Source organism: Thunnus thynnus, chromosome 23, assembly GCF_963924715.1.
Source record: "Thunnus thynnus chromosome 23, fThuThy2.1, whole genome shotgun sequence".
In the NCBI taxonomy this organism is placed as follows: Eukaryota; Metazoa; Chordata; class Actinopteri; order Scombriformes; family Scombridae; genus Thunnus; species Thunnus thynnus.
Window position 1 is genome coordinate 2,041,156 of NC_089539.1, and position 19,013 is coordinate 2,060,168.

At 41.1% G+C, this 19,013-nt stretch overlaps 1 protein-coding gene across 1 annotated transcript in view; it reads right to left on the minus strand.

Moving 5' to 3' along the window:
* The window catches only part of LOC137175843 (protein bicaudal D homolog 1-like), a 64,368-nt gene that overhangs the window by 33,772 nt on the left and 11,583 nt on the right, over positions 1–19,013 (minus strand). Inside the window, exons 2-4 of the mRNA XM_067581753.1 lie at positions 2,238–2,450; positions 1,584–1,736; positions 127–431 (exon numbers count right to left, since the gene is read on the minus strand). Of these exons, the coding sequence (XP_067437854.1) occupies positions 127–431; positions 1,584–1,736; positions 2,238–2,450 (671 nt within the window). The remainder of the gene's footprint in view (positions 1–126; positions 432–1,583; positions 1,737–2,237; positions 2,451–19,013) is intronic.

Genomic DNA, 19,013 nt, shown 5'->3' on the forward strand with positions numbered 1-19,013 from the left:
TACATTTCCTTTCCATTTTGCCACAGTGGTGTCATGTTTGTCATCCTGCAATATGCACCAGTTTCATAAGACAGACCACTTTAGAATAGTAAGTCTCCAGATTCTGTTCATGAAATATTAAAGCACCTCGTTGGCTCTTCTGTGCTAGGGGAGAGCAGAGTTGTTGGGGTGGCAGTGCCGCTGGGCGGGGCGGAGGTGAACATCAGGTGTGCACTGCCGGTGTAGGCCACATCACACATGCTGAGGTGGTGAACCAGCTCCCTGCGCAGGTGCTTCTTCTGCTCACGCTCGCTCTTCAGAGACTCCAGCGCCTCCTCCAGCTGGGCGTCAGAGATGTCCTTCAATCGCAGCGCGTCCTGTAACTGACTGTTAAGGAGCTCTGTCTCCTCCTCCAGGACCTTGATCTCATGCTTCAGGCCTTCATACTCCACCTGAGCCAAGATACAGGGAAGGAGGACAGGTAGATTAATGAGACGATGTCAAGAGATTGGCTAGTCATTCTACTGGGCCTCTGGCATTGATGAATTGAGAAAGTTCATCTCTGGCTACAGCTGCATGAAAAGGAAGTTTTCTGTCTATAATTTATTTATTTTTAACATTTGTATAAATTTGATCTATGGTTAAAGGTTAAAATACTATGTGGTGTTGGTGCTGTATGCTGTAAAAAGAGTTTTTCAAAGTCAAAAATGTTCAAATTGTACACTTAAACTACAGTATCACTTAAACTTTGACACAAAAACAATATTTTGGGGGAAACACAAAAAATGTATTGTTAACATTAAAATGTCAAAACCCAAAAAAACTGACTTTTTCTCTTCTCTCTACTCGCCTCTGGCTTTTGGCTGTCCTTTCTTCTCAGCTCAACCTTGATTCTAATCCATTTTGTTCTCCTTTTTTCCTCTCTCTCTCCTCTCCTCTCCTTTTGTCTCCGCACCTCACCTCTCCCCCCTCTCCTCTCCTCTCCTCTCTTCTCCCCCCTCTCCTCTCCTCTCCTCTCTTCTCCCCCCTCTCCTCTCCTCTCCTCTCTTCTCCCCCCTCTCCTCTCCTCTCCTCTGTCCCTCATTTCAGAGCTCAGGTGCTTTTACCAGGCAGCCCAGGAGAACCTCAAAGTAATTTGTCACTCTCTGTCTGAGAAGGCCCATCTGTCCTCTGCTTGTGTGTGCATGTCTGTGAATGGTGTCTATACCCAAAGGTTATTCTGGGCATCTGTTACCTGCTGATTTAATTTTGTTGAGTAGCTTGGTTACATTATCACAATTCATAAAAAATATAGCCTTTAGTTCAACTGAAGTCATAATTAATGCTCCCTTTTTGCAGTTAAAAATCATGCCAAAGAGATCTTTAAATGTATTGTTAACATTTTTGATTACTGAAAGGCAGAAAAATGTACTTGGAGATATATATGACAGTATGTGACATGTGCTTTGCAGTGCAGACATACATTGTTTAACAGAAAAAACATGAAATTTAGTTTATTTATTATCTAATATGCAATAATGTAGTTGTAACTAAGATTCACATTCCACTATTGGCCAAGCATAAACTTGTGATTCATTCTGTATGTGTATCTGAAGCATCCGTACCTGATTCTGTTTGAGTGTTGACACCAGTTTCTGCAGAGAGATGTTCTCCTCCTCCAGCTCCGTGTAGTCCTGGAGCAGCCGTGACTCTCGAAACTTGTACTCCCTGATCTCCTCTCGCATCCGGCTGCGCTGCAGCTCCAACATCTCATTACTCTGCTGAGACAGAGCAGGCAAACAGAGCTGAGGCTCAGCTTTCTACATTTCCTACCCTACAGACGGTCTTTGCTTTGAGTATGCTTTTAATATCAACTCACACTTTAAATTCAAAGTAAAGTTACTTTGCTTTTTTGCTTATTTTTAACTTTTTATATTATTTGCTATTAATTTTGTGTCATGTAATACTTTAGATGACTGTTTCATTCATTCATTCATGCATCAGCTGCTGAGTAGCAAACTTTTCAATTTAAGAAACCATTAAACTCACACTGTCTATTTCATAACATCCATGTTTTCTTATTGTTTGTTTTCTGGGTTTGATGTTGTAATTTCATAGCCCAACACTCTCTACAGGTTTCAGGGGTCAGAATCTTCATGAATGTATCAACAGGGAAGAGTTTTCCCTACATCCAGCTGTTATTAGCGCATGACAATAATGTAATATTGACCAAAAATGCAGTATCAGTAACTCTTGTCGAGTGTGCTGCAGTACTGTACCTCCCGCAGCTCCTGTAGCAGGGAGCTCAAGTGCTCGTTGTCAGTCTGTGTGTTGGCGGTGGTTGCCCGGCTGTGCTTCAGCTCTGACTGGAGCTCCATGAGACGACCCATGTAGTAGGCCTCCTTGGTAGCAGACTCCTGCAGCAGAGTCTCCTCATTGGTCTCCCCATCCTCTGCCACCTTACGCTGGGTGGAGTAGGCCTGGCCAAACGCCTGGATGGAGCAGGAGAGGAAAGAGTCTGAGTCATCTGGATAGAATGTGTTGTGTTTAACTGTTTCATATGCCTGTATGAATAATGCTCTCTATTTGAAGAGCAACATCCAACACTCACCTTTGTTGAATGATACACATCTAAAAGGTTTTCTGTCATGTTATCATTTTCTGATCAATTTATAAATCATTTATTCTACAAGTTATCATAAAATATAATGGAGAAACAGAGAGCAACTTGCCATTTGTGAAGCTAAATAACAGTAGGAATTTTACCTGATTTTTCAAAGTTAGAACTCCTCAGTTGAAAAATATCATCAAATCATTTCTTGGTGTCACAAATCCACTTGCAGTCATGTAATATCCAGATATGTCTGCTGATGATGAGACAGATATATTGATATTTGATTTATGTTTAACCTCTTCAATCCCACTGTCTCACTCAAGGGTCAGTCACTACAAACTCAAGCTATGTGGCACCAAACAAAACATCATTTTCATGTGAAAACGACTTGTTTCCTCACTAGCATGTCAAGATCATTTTAGTAGAAACCTCTGTCCACCTGAATCGTCAGCGCTGTGTATTTGGCTATATTGACATTTAAAATGAGTGATCACTGAGAAGGTTTGAGCCAACAAGTCCTTCTTAACTTTCCTACGACACAGCCCCCAACCCTCACTGGGTAGCTTATGTCATTGTTTTTCAAAAGCTCCGTTTACCCCGTGCACACCGCCACATCGAGCCAGCATTTTAAGATTTACACACTCTGAGGCCATTGCAGAAAAGCTCATTTTTTAAGGGAGAAAAACTCTGTTTTAGTCTGGATGGAGGGCTGAAACAGCTTGGAGGAAAGTCCAGTCAATGTGTGATTTTGCTTAGGCATGAGTGCAGGAATCACTGTGCATAGGCAGAATGTACACTGTATATTTTCCCACAGGAGCAGAGTATAAGTACCATTAAACACAGTCAGCTGGGAGTCTCAACAGCCATTGCTGTTCTCTGTCCTTCTGCTCACCAGGCCAGACACGTTGAGGTCTGTTTACTCAAGATTAATGAGCCTCCACTCCAAACATGTAGTCTCCTACTAATTATGTTCATATGCAACAGTAATTGTGTTGACCAAAATGCAGGGAAAAGATTGACAGGTTTGTAGGTCAGATGGTGTAAACATGCTGGTCTGTTCATGTGCCAGCTCATACTAGAACTACCTTTAATTTTACTTTCACTAGAACTAACTAGAATGAAGTTGAAACACAGAGATATTGTGGGGGTGACTGTACAAATATAAAAAAGGACGGGTTCACAATTTTTCAAGTATGTCTTAAAACAACAGTCAGGAGCCCAAATAAACAGCGAAACCTGTTTTTCTTGCTTTAATCATTCCTCCTGTTCATACTGACCATTAGAAGATCCCTTCATAATGCACTTACAATGGAAGTGATGGGGGACAAAATCCACAGTCCTCCTTCTGTGCAAAAATGTGTTTAAAAATTTATCTGAAGCTGATATGAATCTTCAGACTCCAAATGAGTCAAATCAAGTAGATATCTTTCAATGTTACAGTCCCTCTTTTTGTTACTATACTTTCACCGCAGCTCAACAGGGAAACACCGTCTGAGGAAACACAAAGAGGGAATTTGATGCTAAAAAGACTGTAAATGTGTCAGATATCCACTTGATATGACTAACTCAGACTGCTGAAGCCTCATAGAAGCTTCACAGAGACTTTTAAATGACTGTGTTGACACACTGTGGATTTTGGCCTCCATCACTTACATTGAAAACACATTTGAAGGATCTTTTAATAGTCAGTATGAACAGGAGGAATGATTACAGTGAGGAAAATCTCTTTCACTGCTCATATGAACACCTGACTGCTGTTTAAAGACTTGAAAAATTGTGAACCTAAAAGAAAAACATAATGCAGGCAGCCTCACATTTCAACAAGGAGTTGGTGGAGACCAAAACAGCTCTAAAAGGAGAGTGAATACCGGACTGAAATTCATCAGGTGAACACAAACACGACTCCAAATTAATGACAATGTTGCTCTGTGACTGCTGGATGTGTAAACAGGCAGCTAACATGTTAGTCTTTTAAACTTTATAAGGTGATAATATGTCAATGTTGTGAGGGCAGCTTGTTGTGCTGCCCTCAAGTGGCCAAAAATCAATTGTTTCAATTAACTATAATGTGAGTTTAAAGCCCATATATGCATGATTTGAGCATTCCCTTGACTCCCTCAGTTGGGGTATCAAAACAGACAGTAGCAGTGGTTCACTCCTCCCACTGATCCAACCTGGGAACACTGAGATTAACTGAGAGCAACACATCAACTAGTTCGATTGCCATTGTCTGATTTACCCACAAACAAAACTGCTATGATCACATGAAAATTCTACACATGGTGGCTTTATATATATAAATGTGGATGCTTTTAGCTAATCAAAGTTGATTTGGTGTGTTCAAGCATCTGAAATGTGAAGCTGCAGCTTAAAATATTACTACAAATAGTACAATAAAACTGCACAATAATGCTGCAGGCAATACGGATGAAGCTGTTCTTTCAATTTTTCTTCTGTTCTGTTTCAAGCTGTCATGACAGCTCAAAATTACAGCACACGTCTCCACTTGTCAGCTAGCAGAAAATTTCCATTTCACAAGTTGTGATGGTAAAAAATATCTCATCTGAAGGCGCTGTAGGCATCCAACTGTAGACATTTTAAACCACGACAGGCAATGAAGCAGGAGTGGAACTGGGACAAGATATTGATTTTACCAATGAACTCCCTCAGTAACGTCCCAGCTCATAAAGCTGGAGAAGGGTCACTGGTAATGTACAGCATGCACAGTGCAACCAGCTGTTTCATGGCCACGGCTCTTCCAGACTAGTCATTATTTTGACACATCACACACAGAGCAACAATATGCACATGTCAATATATGGCACCATAACCACATCCATTCAATAAGCACAGCAATAACCTCAGGCTGCAACATGCCATCAGGATAAAATATGACTAACACACATTCAACTGCCGTACATCAGTATGGAACATAGAAGAAGGACATCACAGGAATCCAGCTACAGAGATTGGCTGAAGGCTTCATAAATAAAACCCGGGTACTAGACAGTATCCTCTGTGATTTCGCTAAAAAAATAAACTAACTGAAATAATATTTCTTCCTTGGGGGCCGTTATGGGCTCTAGCAACGGCTGTAAGTGAGGGTGAAGGCTGCTCAGTCAATTTCTTGCTGGCATGGAGAGGAGAAGACAAAGAGGGCCATTTTCCTCACACCACTGTAGACAACAGCTACAGTGATACAGGCACACACACATACACTGGAGCTGGTTTGAAGCCCAGAGTTGCTGGTTATGGTTGGCTCCATCTTTTCTGTTTGGAGCCAGGAACTTCCAGATACGGAGTGTGGGGTGTTCCCTTTCACACTCTGGAAACATGCCCCGCTACCTCGGACCCAAGCTAGCGCTAGCTCACCGGAAACACCGAGCAGTGCACACTTGGTCTAACATTAGCTACTTTAGCTAAAGCTGCAGACAGAGAGAAGTTAGCAAACTACGATGGCTACTTTACTAGGAGGCAGGTAAACATACATCTACACTTGAGCAGCTCCTTGTATACACTGACCACCCCAAAAAACCTTAGCGCCACCTCCAGGCAATGGCAGATAAGAACGTAGTGCCCCAAAAAAGCACTGGTACAGTACATTCCTCTCATTATTAAGCATTTTTTTATACACCACAGTGCAGGTATCATAATCAAGTAACGTTAAACTTAGTAATTAAAATATTGTGACAATAATCTCAGTGTGAGTCCCAGACCCGGGGACAGCAGTAGGTGAACCAACTATCAATCACAGCTGTCAATCAACACCCACACCGCAGACATCAAAGTTATTATAAGTCTTCAAATCTTATTAATGGAGCAATAATTTCCAAAATGACCACCAGCACACTTATTAGAGGGCCTGAATTTAGATTTGACATTGAGATTTCCTGTCTCGCAGTGACAGTAGGACGAGTCATCGTTCATTGGCAACGAGAAGGCCAGTAAACCTGACAGTAAACATCTAATCAGAGTCACAAGGAGTCAGCACTTACCACAAACCACTCCACACCTCAATATCTGAGTGTGATTCAGCACACAGAGCATGTAAGAAAAACCACTGTCTATTTGAGAATCCACACAAATGTCACCCCCTCCTTCTTTAGATAAATAGAGGCTGTGCTTTATTGCCTGGAGTGAGTCAGCAATATTATTGGGAAGCAGAGAAACTCAGAGCTGTTCTAAACTCTGATGAACACACTTCAGACAAATTACTGCTCAAGATAAACTAAAAAAACAGTTTTGAGCCTGTCTGGTCTTGTGCGTAAAGATCAACTGAACTGAAAAATGCAAACATCATCCCCATAATGACCCAGAGAAGACTAAACCAGACTTTAGAAAACATTTGCCCGCTTTAATAACTCACTGGACCTGAGCTCAGACTGTGAGATGTATTCTCACAGGAGCCTGACATAGACTCTTTGATTGTGGACTGTGCCCAGTCTGCATCCTCAGGATCTATTTTAGAATATAAAGAGCTCTTTGAAGTGAACAGTAGACTGTTCTTGACATTCTCTGAGGCTGCAGAAACTGTCACATAATGTCAGGGAGCTTTCAAAACATACAGCATTAATATTTGCTGTGGACATGACTTGTATTTGCTACATCTTCTGTTTCAGTTTGTTCTGGTAAGACAGCTACAGCTTTATAGTCAATTTCATTTTGTGTGCCCATATTTCTACAACAACATTTTGCACCAGACTCAAATATCTCTGCTAATATTGGAAACACTGCCATGACATTTTGTACAGTCCCCAGGGTTCCACAGAGTATAAATACTGATGACATTGGTGATCCCATGATATTCCTCTATAGCCCTATCCTCATGTCAAAATTACATTTTTTCCAATACTTTCATTTGACATTCTCATCATCCTTGCTTTACTTTATGTTAAGTGCTAAGTGGCAAGCTAAACTTCAGTTTGTTAACATTGTCATTGTGAGCATGTTAGCATTCTGATGTTAGCATTTTCTGTAAAGATGATGTCAGACACAGCTACCACCATTGTTTTCTGAGTGATACACCTCTTCACTAGACAGATCAATAATGAGAAATGGTGTTGAAGCAGCGTTGGCTAGCTAGTTTGCAATACTAACTGTATCCAGTTATACTGCTAACAATTTACACTATTCTAAGTCACAACCTGCTCTATTTAGCTGTGTGATGAGGTTATACATGGTGGGTAGCAGCAGCTTGTTGTGTTGCCTATAGACTGGTAGAATTGGAGGGAGCTGGGAGTCGTGTGACAAGGCTGCCAAGTGGGAAGCGGCAACCGCTTGCTGTCTGGGAGCACCAAGGGATTACAGCAAAGATTCAGAGCCTATAGGTGCCATAGCTAAACCACAGCACCTCCTAAAAAACTAAACAGCAGGGTCACGAGACAAGACAACAAGAACTGTGATTGGTCAGCCTTGGCTACTTGTGTTTTCTCGAGACTGTCCTCCCAAGACAAACAACACAATAGGTTGTAATTTCAGTGGCCAAAAAAATTACATTTGAGTGACAGATGCCATGTGGCAGCCATAGTAATTATGACCTGGAGCAGTGGCACGGTTGAGATGGCGTATACATATAACAAATTTCCTCATTCCGAGTTGGTGGGTTGGGTGGATGTTATAATAACCCAACAATAACCCAAGAAAGAGAGAGAGAGTGAATGAAGAGAGCGAGCAGCGCTTGTGAGAACAAAGCCAGGAATCAGATAAATAAAACATTATTTTTCTGAATGTTTCACAGCGGTTATGTTCTAAAGGACAAATAAACACACCCACACCTCCGCACAACCCTGCAGGAAGGTGCCGCATTGCTGGATTTTGTGTGAATGCAGAGCTTCATCCTGTCCGCTGTGGCCTCTCTGCTCTGCGTGTGTGTAGCTCAGCCCCACCCTCGGTCAAGCAGACACACAGACCTGCAGCTCTTTATACATCCATGACACAGAGACAGAGAGCAGAGCGGAGCAGAGGAGAGAGACAGAGACAACGATATAACCTGGTTGCTACACTCACATCCTGCACGCTGTTATTGGCTGGAGGCTACACACCCATAAGTGATGATTGAGAGGGATTACTTTTGTATAAGTCTACATATTGTTTTTTAGGGAAATTCTGTATAGTATACATTTAGCCATAGCATTGTCACATCATAAAACGTTATATTTTAGCATTGATTTGTAACTGTTTTGGAAAGAACAGACAAATGATGTTGTCCTGCTGATTACTGCCGGTAGGAGCGCCAGATTAGAAAACGCTCCTATATATTGTTCAAGAGTCACATGGTCAAATTATGTATTTGGTCGTTTAATTTGGAGGACTTCTGGGTTGACCTCTACAAGTTTTGAAGTGAAGACAACATAAAGCAAGTAGAAGAAAGACTCAGTAATCTGCTGCTTTTCAGTCTTTTCAGTCATCTGGCAAAGACATTTCCACTGCAAACTTTCTGCTCACTATGATCACCACTTTCTAACATATGATAGAATTCAACAACAAATGCATGTTGGATTCTACTTATTTGTGAATTGACCCCCCTGGGGAACAATAAAGTTTTATCTTATCTCAGTTGGGTTTGTGCTGTATTTCTTGAGTAGGGTTTTTTGCACCCAGTATGTAGTAGTCATTAGAGGAATTTTGTCTTTGGGCACTCAAGTATTGGGTTCAACACACAGCTGTGATGGCAAGTCAGGGCTGCATTCCTAGCCGAGAAAAGTAAGCAATTGTCAAAAGAGGCATGAATCTTATTTTTGCCCCAAGAAATTGAATCTGGCCCTGCATGCAGGTCAGGAGTGAAATAAGCACATTTATCTCAGCTGATAAAAAGTTAGAAGTGATTTGTAGGAGCTTTTAACTGGCCAGCGGTGATATTTTAATCTGCTGTTTGCCTCTAATGTCGCTCTGAGACCAGTGTCCTAGTTAGCTGATACAGTGCCTTACTGCCAACTCTGACTTCATCCTGTCTGGGACTGAAAGAGACAAGGACGAGGGCAAATCAGACAGCGAGGGAGAAGACAGGGACAGAGAACCAGAGTCAGAGAGGCAGAACGGTGTCCTACTAGCCCACTGTGACAGAGCACACTGGCCTCACAGGAGGAAAATGACAAAAACACACTTCATTTTTTCATCTCTCAAACCTTTGTCTCTCTCTGTTTCACCTCCCTCATTTGCTCAATCTATTGTACCCATATCCAAGTCTCCCCTGCGTCTTCAGTCAGCTGCTCTGTCAGCATACTAATGCAGCTGGACTGAAGATTTTCCCATAAAACCGTTCCTGGCTGAGTGACGCTGCAGGAACAGCTAAGACATCAGAGTGAGTTTATCATGCAGGGACTGGGAAAGAGTTTGGGTTTTAAAACCAGATATTCACCATGTGGGAAAAGGGAAAAGTGCTTAACTACTTAGTCAACTCCACAGTGTCCTGCTTTGACATCCGGGTATCATTTATCCAGCAAGTTTATCATCTGTTAGATCAATCATGTTTTAGTAGAAATTTGAAAGATCTGATGAGTTTAATGCCGGTCACTGTTTGGTGCACATGAGGTTAGTTTGCTCATATATTTGACCCACAGTGACACTAAAGCTAAATATAGACTGGCGCATCATGCAGTCCCTGATTATAATTGAATCTGTGTAATTCGAGCCAGCACAGACAAAGGCAGCCTAGACATCTCTAGCCTCATCCTCCCAATTATCTTATTCACATTCTTGCTCTCTCACCATTTCTGTCTTTCTTTCGTTGTTCACAGTGTTACTCTTTAAGGTCCATGGTCTTATCAGCCTGCAGACAGACTCAAGTGGCACGCAAAGCCCTGACACACAAACATCACGTTACTTGTCCCTTTCCAAGCCACTCACAAACAATCTTTGTCTGAACATAGAAACCAGCTGCAGAGAACACATTAACCAGAGAACACACTAAGTTTTTTTATTTTAGCTGTTACAAATCAACATTAATTAGCTACAGCTGATCTAATCTGTTGCTTGTGTTATTTTAACCAGAGACAATGACGGTTAAAAATGTTACCTACATGTTTCCTATGCCCCTTCACACCTGTACACAGGTGTAAAGTACAAGTGTACAAGTGTGCAATGGACAAGTGTACGCCAGGACCCTGTAACATCACTGTTGGGTGTGGTTACAGGTGCAACAGAACACATTTCTGACCAACATAGCTACTGTAATTCTTTATGAAACAGCCTCAATCTATGGAGAGCATCACTGAGCACGCTCAGAGCCAACTGAGTTGTTGTCATTGAAGGTAATCTGGGGTTTGTAGAGTCATCCAGTATCAATGTCCTGTCTGGCATTAGTGTTAGATCAGACAGAGCACTGAAATTGAGCTTGTATTATCTGATTAGCATCAGCTGTTTCATTCATGCTTCACAATCATTGGTTCATGCATCAGTTGCTTGGCTACCCCCTACCAAGGAACATCCAATCATCCAGTCATATTCATGCAGATGCACAGCATGGCCATCATAACCTAATACAAAACCTGATACAGTAGGTCGTAATGCAAGTGGCCCAAAAACGACATATAGTTACGTTTGAGTGACAGATGCCATCTAGCGGCCATAGTCAATATGACCCAGAGCAGTGGCACAGTTCAGATGACATCTATATAGGTTGACAAATTTCCTCATTTCTTGGGTGGTGGATTGGGTATAACCCAACAGTGGATTCTGCCACATGGACCACTGTTCATTTCCTGTTTCCATCCACGAGTGTCACATTCTCAACTGTGACTTGGGACGGTGTTTTAAAAGGTGTAACTACATTGTTGTTGCCATGACAATGAAGGTGGTCTAACTTTAACCCACCCCACATGTTTCTCTTACCTTAACAAAGTGATCATTTTAACCCAAACCACAGCATTGTCACATAATAAAACATTATTTTTTAACAGTGATGTATAACAGTTTTGGAAAGCACAGACAAATGATGTCCTGCTGATTACTGCTGATAGGTCACCAGGTTAGAAATCACTCTTATGTGTCGTTCTGAAGTGCAGGGAAAAACAACATATTTTGTTGTTTAATTTCGAGGACTTGTTGGTTTAAAATGTTCTGTACACATTGTCTTATATTGCTGTAGTGTTTTAAATATGTTGGAGCACAGACACAGAGGGTCTATGTAAAGGGAGAGATTAGCTGAGTCACCCAAACATCTCTAACCATGATTTAATCAATAGAAATTTATATTCACCCCCAAATGCAACAAAAACAAGGGAAATTAAATATTAACCTACATAAGGATGTTATAGACATTAGCAAATGTATCATATTGTATGATGATAGCAAACAAAACACTTTTTTCCTTTTCAAGCCATCTTAAAGCCCTATGATAATGTTGCCATAATAACACCAGAAGCCACAGATCACTAAGCGTATGAATGACAATATGAATTTTGTTGCAGTCATTCCAGACTTTCTGACCAATGTAGATTTAATTTGGACATCAGTAAAAGCTTTAACCTTGGCACTGATGTGCAGACAAATGCAGGTGTTTTAGCTCAGTGTCTGCTGTGTCATTTCACTGTGATCCTCCCACCATGACGTCTGGTCAGATTGATAGGCAGCACATGTCGCTGCCAGGGCTGTGTCGATGCTAGTGTGTGTGAGTGTGTGTGTTGGACCCCTGCTGCATGAGTTGCCAGTATTGTGAATCAAGGTCAGTTCACTGCCAATTGTACTGCAATAGATGCAAGTCAAACACACACATTCACACACATGCACACATTATTATTTAAAGCCTTTGCTTCCATGCTGGGATTCTGATTTAAAAAGCATGCAGACAGCAGGTGTTCCCTGACCTTTCCAACCTCTTCCTGTCCTCTGAAGACCCTTCACAGTGTGCACACAGGAACTTGCTTTAAACAAGATTCCTGCCAGCATTTTTCTTAAAGTGTTTGTTCTAATAGCTCTACTCTGGTAACCTGAAGTTAAAGGAAACAAAAATATAATCCAAATGCAATTTTACCGGAGACTAGAGTTTGAAGATTGAATAAAAAAACCTTTATTTAGAAGCAAAGGCTTAATTTCTTTAGGCAGATAAGTGAATAATCGTATATCCACAGTAAATGTGATGACATTCTGCTTATTGGATTATGAGATATATGTGTGTAACATTGACTTTTTGGCCTCTAAAAAGCCTGGATGTGCTCAGTGAATTTCAACCCACTCAACCTCTTGAGCCACAGCCACCCACGCGGCTTACCCATGGTGAGATGCCACTTTTTACCATTCTTTCTACAACAATATTTCAATGCACCATCATATGTTCAATAACTAAGTGAGTTAATGATGATATGTTCAAGACTGATCTGGTGACAAAGTTAAGAGATGGTCTTGTAGCCTCATGGTTTAAGGTGCTAACCATGAACCACAACATCCTTGGTTCAAGTTCAGCTTTCTGCCCCTTGTTTCCTGTCATTTCTCTGCTGTCAGTCCTCTAATAAAGGCATAAAATGCCCCAAAAATACTTAACAAAGTTTCAGACTTTGTTCCATGGTTCTGCCAAAGGCATTGAACTACAGAGTACAACCATGACCTTGGAAAATCATTTTTGCTCTTGCAGTATCTGGAGCAGCTCCAGAGCGTCTCTCGATGACATCATAGTTTACACCATGCACTCAGTCAGAAAGCCTTCACAGCCAAACCATTGATTTAGGATTAATTCTTGCAGAACCAAATACTATGTGCATAATTCACAACTTTGCCAAGTTTATCTGCTCTCTTGAGCTGATTGTGTATAATACTAACACACTTTCTGTGTGTTAGGATTGAAATACCAAAACATCTATTCAGTTTTAGAGTGGATTTCTCCTTTTGACAAATTCATTTCTTGATCATTTGAGTGTTGTGGAATAAAAATAGGGAGCTGAAAATACTTTGCCATATCCTGCATAGCGGTAACTATTTAAAAATGATGAAACTAAAGATGGTGTGATGTGATTTCTAAGTCAGCCTCTAAAGGAAATAATAAGAATTATGGCCTTCATTTGTAGGAGAGGACATTTATCTTCCTATTCTCTCTTTTTTCCACACTAGTTATCTGTGTGGACAGCTCAAAGACACATGGATCAATATAAACCCTGCAGGCGTGGGAGGCCAGTGTCCTCTTTAATCTGAGACCAAGAGACGGAGACAAACAAAGACAGCAGCAGAGAGGGAGAAGAGCGAAGGAGAGGAAATAATGTAGGAAAATCTTCATACTGTGACATTGTTTTTATTTAGATGTTCGGTCTCTTCATCATGCTAAATGCTTATTTTGGTTGTCCAAAATAAACCACAATACTGCTGGAAGAACCAACTGCAAACACTACCAGACAGTGTGTGCTTACAATAGTAATCATCATCAGGCTATAGGTTTAACTCACACATGTTAAGACTATCAATAACTAACTGAGATATCCATAATGTCTACCTCTGGCACAGAATGTCAAAAACGTCCAGGTTAGGTAATCTTATCTGAAATAACTATCAATACTGTATGTTCCATTATATTTTTCACAGCAAGATCTGTGGATTATCCAGAGTAACACAGACATTGTAAAACTTTTTCACAGTTTGACATGACAGTAGGAGAAGCACAGGTGTAAATAATCGAATGAATAGGGGCTGAATTCCATTTAACTGCTTCAGTTTCAGGGTCCTGGTATTATGCATGCTGACTCACTGTCACACTGTCAGAAGAATGGAGGCATTGTTAAAGTTATTAAGCAATGCTTGTGTGTTTCCTTTGACAAGTCAAAGTGTCTGCTGTGAAAAAGGTCTATTTCTGAAAATGTTGCTGTTTTAGCCATGCTAGCTGCATGCTTCTAGGGATGTCTGTCAGTCAGTCAGTCAGTTGGTCCACTACTTTGGTCCAGACTGAAATATTAGAACTATCAGATGGATTTCCTTGATATTGTCATGGATATTCCCCAGAGGATGAATCCTAGTGTCTTTGGTGACACCCTGACTTTTCCTCTAGCACCACTATGAGGGTGACATTTGTGGTTCAAAGTGAGCCTGATCGATGGTCATGATATTTACAACAGATTTTCAAGATCCCTAGAGGATACATTGTAACCATTTTGGTGATCCACTGTCTTTTCCTCTAGCTCCACCATGAGGGTGACTTTTTAGATCTAATTAAACATCTCAACAACTATTGGATGGATTGCTGTGAAATTTGGTTCACATGTTCATGGTCCCAAGAGAATGAATTGTAATCATTTTGATCTCATGACTTTTTGTCTAATACCATCATCTGGTCAAAATTAAATTTTGTCTAACATTTTCTTTTATGACTAATTATCCGCAATACTAATGACATTCCCATCATCCTCAGCTGTACTTTTTGTTTAGTGTGAATTAGCAAAGTTTGCATGCTAACAAGCTGAACCAACACAATGAGCATGGTAAACATGCTATCTGCTAAACATCAACAGCATTATCATTGTGAGCATTTAGCTCAAGTACAGCTTCACAGAGCTACATGCATGCTAGCATGGCTGATCATTTCAAGCAAGAAAATCTGCCAATGGGGTTCTTGAAACTAGCATAAAAATCTAGCCACTATCAAACACAATCAAACCTTAAAACTAGTGCTTCATATAGACAATGAACTGTCAGAAATTCAAGTTAAAGGACCAGTGTGTAGGATTTAGTGGCATCTAGCGGTGAGGTTGCAGATTGCAACCAACTGAATACCCCTACCCTCCCCCTCCCCTTCCAAGTGTGTAGGAGAACCTACGGTGGCCACGAAACTTGTGAGAAAAAATCCGTCTCTAGAGTCAGTGTTTGGTTTGTCTGTTCTGGGCTACTGTAGAAACATGGTGGTGCGACATGGTAGGCTCTGTGGAAGAGGACCTGCTCCCTATCTATCTACTAAAGCAAGAAATGTCTGTCTGTATGTCTGTATGTCTGTGTGTCCTTCACGTATCTCTTGAACCGCTCATCGGATCGACTTCACATTTGGCGAGTGCTTTGCTGGGGGGAAAAGGGAGTGCCATGTCGAATTTGGTGCAATTTGGACACGCAACAAGATAAATATTAATAAATTTAAACTCTGAATAAACAAGCCATCAGTCGCTCCGCTCTACAGCTGCAGGGCGGGGCTTCTGAGCTCTGCGACTGCATGTTATGATCAGAGCTGTACAACCCTGCCATGAGAGAGAGGAGGGAGGATGTCTCTTCATTTAATAACATTTAAAGTGAGGCTTTGTTGTGGGTTTCCTGACTCATTTTTAAAAATACAAGAGAAAAAGAGAGAGAGGGTGTACACGTTGAGCTGAGTGATAGAGAGACAGGCTGAAAAGCTTTCCCTGAGAGAGAGAAAGCTCCTGAATGACAGATATACAACATCATTTTCTGACTGTTTCACAGCAGTTACGTTCTAAAGCACAAATAAACAACCATGAAACACTCAACAGGTGATTTACTATGGAGACAGATGCTCTTTTGGTGTTATTTGGACGCACAACATGTTTAATATTAATAAGCCTTGAATAAACAAGCACAGCAAGCCCAGCTCTGTGTCTGAGTGTAGCGGGGGCTGTTTGACATAAACACCATCACATCACAGTGGGGCAGGGCTTCTGGGCTCTGACTTGCTGAGTGGGACAAAGTCTCAATTAAACTGCCCGAGAGAGAAGAACCAGTGCACACAAGAGAAAGAAACAGAGGCAGAGGCAGTAAAACTAGCCAATAGGAGCATAGACACATTTGATTGGCAGCAGAATCAACCAATGGAAGGCCATAAACTGCTTCTACGGTTCAACTTCAGTTTAGTCTCACTGGTGAGATCTGCCTGTTCCACACAGGTATGTTTTGAACGGGTACTGCACTAGTGTAGATATAAAGGCTCATTCTAACGAAAACACAACAACTCTTATTTTCAGGTGGTTATATGCTAATTAAATATACTTATGAATATTATATTCCATTTCTTCCACATCCATTCTGTTACATGCTACTAAATCTTGCACACTGGTCCTTTAAAGATGGTTGTAACTAGACTATTTGTCACCTCAGGTTATGAGTTTATGAGTTGTAGCATTCATTTTATGAGCGTTAGGCTACCAGGGCCTGCCTTTTCATTCGGCTCAGTTTAGGAAGTGATATTTTCAAACACTTTAGTTATGGTCTGATTCTTGAAATAAGCAACACAATTGTTTTGTCTTTTAACAGAGATGTGGTATATCGTGTGACAACTGTGCAATCCACTTCTCAGGCTTGTTTCTTTTCAGCTCTAACTGAAAAACAGATTTAATACCGTCCTAAGATAAATTAAGACCAGTTAACTTGAAACAAGTCTAATAACCTCGTGCATATGGTGCTTGAAAAGATTATTTATCTTTGATAAGAAAAAATAAGTTTTAATCATCTTAAAATAAGAAATTATAACTTTCCTGAATTTCCTTTTTTTGCAGTGTAACAGATACATGAATGCAGCAGCACAGATTCAACATCTGCAAGTGGCTTTAATGCAGAACAGAGAACTATGAGTTGATATGGTAATGTCACAAATCCTAGCTGCATACAGATGAATCCTTGAAGCATCTGTACTAAATGTGCTGTATAGTGCAGATTCTGTGGCATGAAAAATATCAACATGCTGCATGACCATTTCCATAAATCAGACATTCAATACGTACTTCAGTTTATACTAAACACACTGGACATATCAGACTCAGTGATACATGTCATGTTGTGGTGAAGACGAAATGATGTACAAGCAAATGTCCCTTCAGTTCACTCTGCCCCTCTTTGTTCTCATGTCATCGCAGCTGAGGTGAGAGTGTGTGCATGTCTGTGTGTGTGTGTGTGTGTGAGAGAGAGAGAGAGAGAGAGAGAGAGAGAGAGAGAGAGAGAGAGAGAGAGAGAGGGGGGGGGGGGGGGGGGGGGGGGGGGGAATGTGATAGTGTGTGTTGGTCTGCTGGGTGGGTAATGGCTGCATCCGTCTCATATCCAGTAAAGATTGTGTAATCCTTTTGGGAAGAAGCAGGAAAAAAGAAAAACAGCCACTATGCTCCATCCATCTTTCTCTCCCTCATCCCTCTTTCATTAGCCTCTGGTGTTGTTTCCAGAGGAGAGGAGGGGAGAGGAGAGGAGAGGAGAGGAGAGGAGAGGAGAGGAGAGGAGAGGAGAGGAGAGGAGAGGAGAGAGAGGAGAGGAGAGGAGAGGAGAGAGAGGAGAGGAGAGGAGAGGAGAGAGAGGAGAGGAGAGAGAGTGATGGAGGTAGGAGAGGAAGAAGAGGAAGGAGAAGGGGAGGGGATAGAGGAAGGGGAGGAGGGATAATCACATTTGATAGTGCTTCATACCACTCCCTTGGCATAGGGCCTTTGTTTTACTATCATCCCATCTTTTCATCCCTCTATTGTTCACCACACCACTCCTCCTTCTTGTTATTCAAGCTTTTCATCCAAAGCAACATGGAAGAAAGAAATGAACAAGAAAAGTATAACACGCATATAATCCAGTTTGTTTATATAAGAAATAAGACACGGTCTCCAGCAACCAGTTACCTCAGTTTGTAGTTTAACATTTTAGGTAATAACCTTATTCGCGTTCACTCCAAGGGTGAGATGAGAAGAACGATAACAGTCTATGTCTCATCATATGAGAGTTAAAAGTTTCCAACTTGTTTATAGCACTATATGACGTTAGATACTGATATCCAACTGGGCATTCGTCACTAATACGTAAGTGTGTGAAAACACATGGAGGCCTAACTTTACCCAAAGTTCACTGAAAAATGTTACAAGTACCCTGTGGAGTTTCTGACCGCTAGATGAGTGGGTCCCTATTTTGTTTTGTCTCGTGCATGCACACAAGGACGTATGCATGCCATGTATGTAAACAATGGTGGATTTACTAAAATCAGCTTTGCAAATGATTTAGTACAGATGATGATACATATACAGATGATACAGTAGGTCAAAGCTGAAGCAGGAAGTGGCTCTGTAAACTATGATGGATGTTTATAACAGACAATTTAGGTAATAGTTTTACTTTTATCTCCCAAATAAGTTTTTCTAACCTGTCTGATCAATGTTATTATTGATGATGACCAAAACCACAAAAATAAGACCCAAGTTGTAGTAAAATGGACTTAACTTAACTAAACCTAAAAACCTAATTCCACACACAGGAAACAATGAAAACTGGAGGTCGGTGTTCAGGAATCCCCATTAAATCATTATGACCTCATACTTACTGAATAATTCACCATGTCTCATCCGCTCTGTATATGTGTGTGTGTGTGTGTGTGTGTGTGTGTGTGTGTGTGTGCTCATGCGGACATATTTGCAGACATGCATCTTTCAGACATCCAGTCTGCTCTTAAGTGCTTCTGAGCATGTGGCTCCTTCACATTCATAACTAACAGTGAGCGCAGCGGTAGAGACCAGAGATCAGAGTTTGTTTGAAGCTGACACACTACAGGAAATGGAGAAAATACACG